The sequence below is a fragment of the Limulus polyphemus genome, unplaced genomic scaffold, assembly GCF_000517525.1.
Source record: "Limulus polyphemus unplaced genomic scaffold, Limulus_polyphemus-2.1.2 Scaffold5123, whole genome shotgun sequence".
Taxonomy (NCBI): domain Eukaryota; kingdom Metazoa; phylum Arthropoda; class Merostomata; order Xiphosura; family Limulidae; genus Limulus; species Limulus polyphemus.
This window is the reverse complement of record NW_013670733.1, coordinates 6,256-9,930: the sequence shown is the minus strand read 5'-3', so window position 1 is coordinate 9,930 and position 3,675 is coordinate 6,256. Positions and strand designations below refer to the sequence as shown.

General features: G+C 38.9%; 1 protein-coding gene across 3 annotated transcripts in view; it reads left to right on the top strand.

The window, feature by feature from the left end:
• Positions 1-1,852, top strand: part of LOC111089057 (G-protein coupled receptor 161-like) — a 10,164-nt gene extending 8,312 nt beyond the window's left edge. For all 3 annotated transcript variants that reach the window (XM_022400759.1, XM_022400760.1, XM_022400761.1), the window contains exon 2: positions 585-1,852. In XM_022400759.1, coding sequence (XP_022256467.1) covers positions 585-1,829 — 1,245 coding nt within the window. In that variant the 3' untranslated portion in view covers positions 1,830-1,852. The remainder of the gene's footprint in view (positions 1-584) is intronic.
• The last annotated feature ends 1,823 nt before the right edge of the window (positions 1,853-3,675 follow it).

Sequence of the window (3,675 nt, the reverse complement as noted above, 5' to 3'; positions counted from 1 at the left end):
GTAACTACTCAGTAATGTGAACGCCATATAATTGTAACTACTCAGTAATGGGAACGCCATATAATTGTAACTACTCAGTAATGGGAACGTCATATAATTGTAACCACTCAGCAATGTGAACGTCATATAATTGTAACTACTCAGTAATGTGAACGCCATATAATTGTAACTAATCAGTAATGGGAACGTCTTATAATTGTAACTACTCAGTAATGTGAACGTCATATAATTGTAACTACTCAGTAATGAGAACGTCTTAGAATTGCAAGTACTTAGTTATATTCGACAAAAATCAATACGACTATAGCTAACTGTATGTGCCTCAAATGAGGTTAAGTCAGTCAGTGGAAGGAAACTGATATTTATTTTATCAATAGTAACGATACCTCTCTCAGGTCCTCATTATTTTGTCTTTTCTGTTTAGTTGAGTTTCAGTCCCTCATATTCAGACTCATTGCTTCATATAATAAACTGAAACATATTATAGAACACAATAATTCTAACTAACTTGATCAGTTATACTGAATCACGTTAATACTATATTTATCTACTTAACTTAATGTTTCATGTTAACTTTATTTCAGACACAAGGTTTCGGTCCAGCAATGAAACCAGCAGAAAGTAGTCCACTGATCTCCACTTGGACTGTACCTCGGTTGGTTAATTTGACCAGTAACCTCAACATTGATGCCCACAATAGTACTTTCAGCGATATTAGGAAGGAACTACAAACCATCGCGCTGATTCTTACGTTTATTTTAAGTGTTATCAGTAATGGGATTGTTTTTGTACTGTTCTACAAAAAACCTCTACTCCGATCGTTCTCAAACCGTTTCGTCCTAAACCTGTCTTTAACGCATTTGCTACAAACACTATTGATTCTGCCCGGTTTCCTGTTAGGTGGTGTGCTTGGAGTGTGGACATTAGGCGACACCTGGTGTCACATTAGTGGAATAGTCTCAACATGCCTTAACTTAGAAACGTCATTTTCTTTAGTATTAATCGCCGTAGACAGGAATTATGCAGTTAATAGCCCTCTACATTATTCGATGACAATAACAAAAAGAAAAACAGGCGCTTTTATAGCGGTCACGTGGATTGTTGCATCTCTCTTGTGTACGCCTCTGATCTTTGGAGTTCCACAAATTCAGTTTCGAATAAACTGGTGCGCATGCGCTCCTCTTTGGGGTCAAAGAGACCTCTACACGTACGTCTACTCGGGGCTTATTGTGATGGCCGGCCTAGTGATGCCGCTGGTCAAACTGAGCTCGACCTATTGCTCCATGTTTCTCGCTGCTAGAACTAGCAGTGTCCGTGTACGTCAACACAATGTCAACACGCCCTCTGTGACAGAAGTCCAGTTCTTCGCGCCTCAAGAAACTTGCACGATTCACCAATTGAAAAAGAAGTCGTATCGTAGAGCGTCTAGCTCCAGCCAATTCTTCTTCTTCGGAGACGAGTGGAAGGCAGTGAGAACCGGTGTTATTGTTATTTTTTCTTTCATCATTTGTTGGGGGCCATATTTTGCAGTTATTGGAATAGAGCCCTACATACAGTTTAAGAAATGGCCGCCAGAGTACATCGTGCCCGTGTCGATATTTTTGTCGTTCAGTTCTTGTGTCGTTAACCCTTACATCTACGTGTTCCGAAATAAGACCACCAGGAATCACGCCAAACGACTTTTCCAGCACGTAAGTCGAGATGTGGAGCCGCGGTTATCGACGTTTAAACAAGCGGAAGTTAACTCGTCCTTGATTCCTCACCTTCCACCAGTCCAGATGGAGGACGACCTTTCATCTCAGCCACAAGAGGCAATCGGTTCAGCTTAACACACGGCGTTTTTCAGAGAGAAATGGCAACAATTGACCAGAAGTTATATAATCCATCTGAGTCAATCGTACGTCCACAAAACCAATTCATTTCTTGTCCCCAGGAGCCTAGAAGTTTAGAAGACGACAGCAATCACAGCAATGGCTTTTACCAGTACGTCCCCGTTTCGCCCTCTGCAGACGGTTTCATCGTTTTTCAGCTGCGTTGTCATCACCAGGACTCCACAAGTAGTGACACCACGGACAATGTTGGCACCTCTATAGACAGTGTGGACGATAACTTCAGTCTCTACGGGGCAATGTTCCGCAAGCGGAAGAACTCTCGAGACAGTACTTCGACTCTTCTTCACGAGAAGGAAGCCAAAATCCCAATTAAACCACGTGCCAGACCACCATTATTACGGGCATGTTCCTTCGAACAAGATGAACAGGCAGAAACAAACTCCGTTCAGGTAGTTACTAAGTCTTGCTCGGGAAGAAGGAGATCTCTTCCTCAGCACCGTATCCTCCTTCAACAATCAAGTGATAGTACTCTTACTTCATCTTTATCAACGGAATCTCAGGAATCACAAAATATAACTAACGTCAAATCACACTGTCTAGTCCGCCCTCTGTTGGCCAGTCAACAACCATCCAGTGTTTCATATTGTCAGAAACTGGTAGAGGAAGAACTCGGAATGGAAACGTTTAACAAAGACGACAGGGCATGTTTTTCTGTATATGCTGAAAGAAAAGAAACATGTTAATTGTGTATTTTCTTGGAGTATTTGTAGGTGACGAATTTATATGATATGGCTGCGTGAAGAACCGTTTTTGTTTGTACTTATATTTATACATTAGTGTCCATTTTATTTTCTTATTTACAACAGATCTCTCTGACAACTGAATAAGGGAGAAATCATTGGACTGTCTGCTTTGAAGGATAAGGGATAGTATGAAAGCTAAGTTTCAAGAGAGGGGGATAGTATTAAAGCTATGTTTCAAGAGAGGGGGATAGTATTAAAGCTAAGTTTCAAGAGATTTTAACACTGTCCAATATATTCATATCATTAGTAGCTTTTAACACTGTCCAATATATTCATATCATTAGTAGCTTTTAACACTGTCCAATATGATCATATTATTAGTAGCTTTTAACACTGTCCAAAATGTTCATGTCATTAGTAGCTTTTAACACTGTCCAATATATTCATATCATTAGTAGCTTTTAACACTGTCCAATATGATCATATTATTAGTAGACTTAAACACTGTTGTAAGTTGTTCGTGTCATTTTACAAACAAGTTAATATAGCCTGACAGATAGTTCGTAGATTAACGCAACTTTACAGCGAAATTATTAACCCTTTAGCCTTACAATCAGTTTGTAGGTTCATGTCACTTTACACTTATGCTAATACCTTTCAAACTGAGCATTATTACTTTCCTCTATCTTCAAACTTGGAAGTCTTGCTATCCCCCCTCTCTTGAAACTTAGCTTTAATACTATCCCCCTCTCTTGAAACTTAGCTTTAATACTATCTCCCGCTACTAATGATATGAATATATTGGACAGTGTTAAAAGCTACTAATGATATGAACATTTTGGACAGTGTTAAAAGCTAATGAGGACATGAACATTTTGGACAGTGTTAAAAGCTACTAATGATATGAATATATTGGACAGTGTTAAAAGCTACTAATGACATGAACATTTTGGACAGTGTTAAAAGCTAATGAGGACATGAACATTTTGGACAGTGTTAAAAGCTACTAATGATATGAACATTTTGGACAGTGTTAAAAGCTAATGAGGACATGAACATTACTAAGTAAACAAAACAATCTTTAGGTTGTATTTACTGTT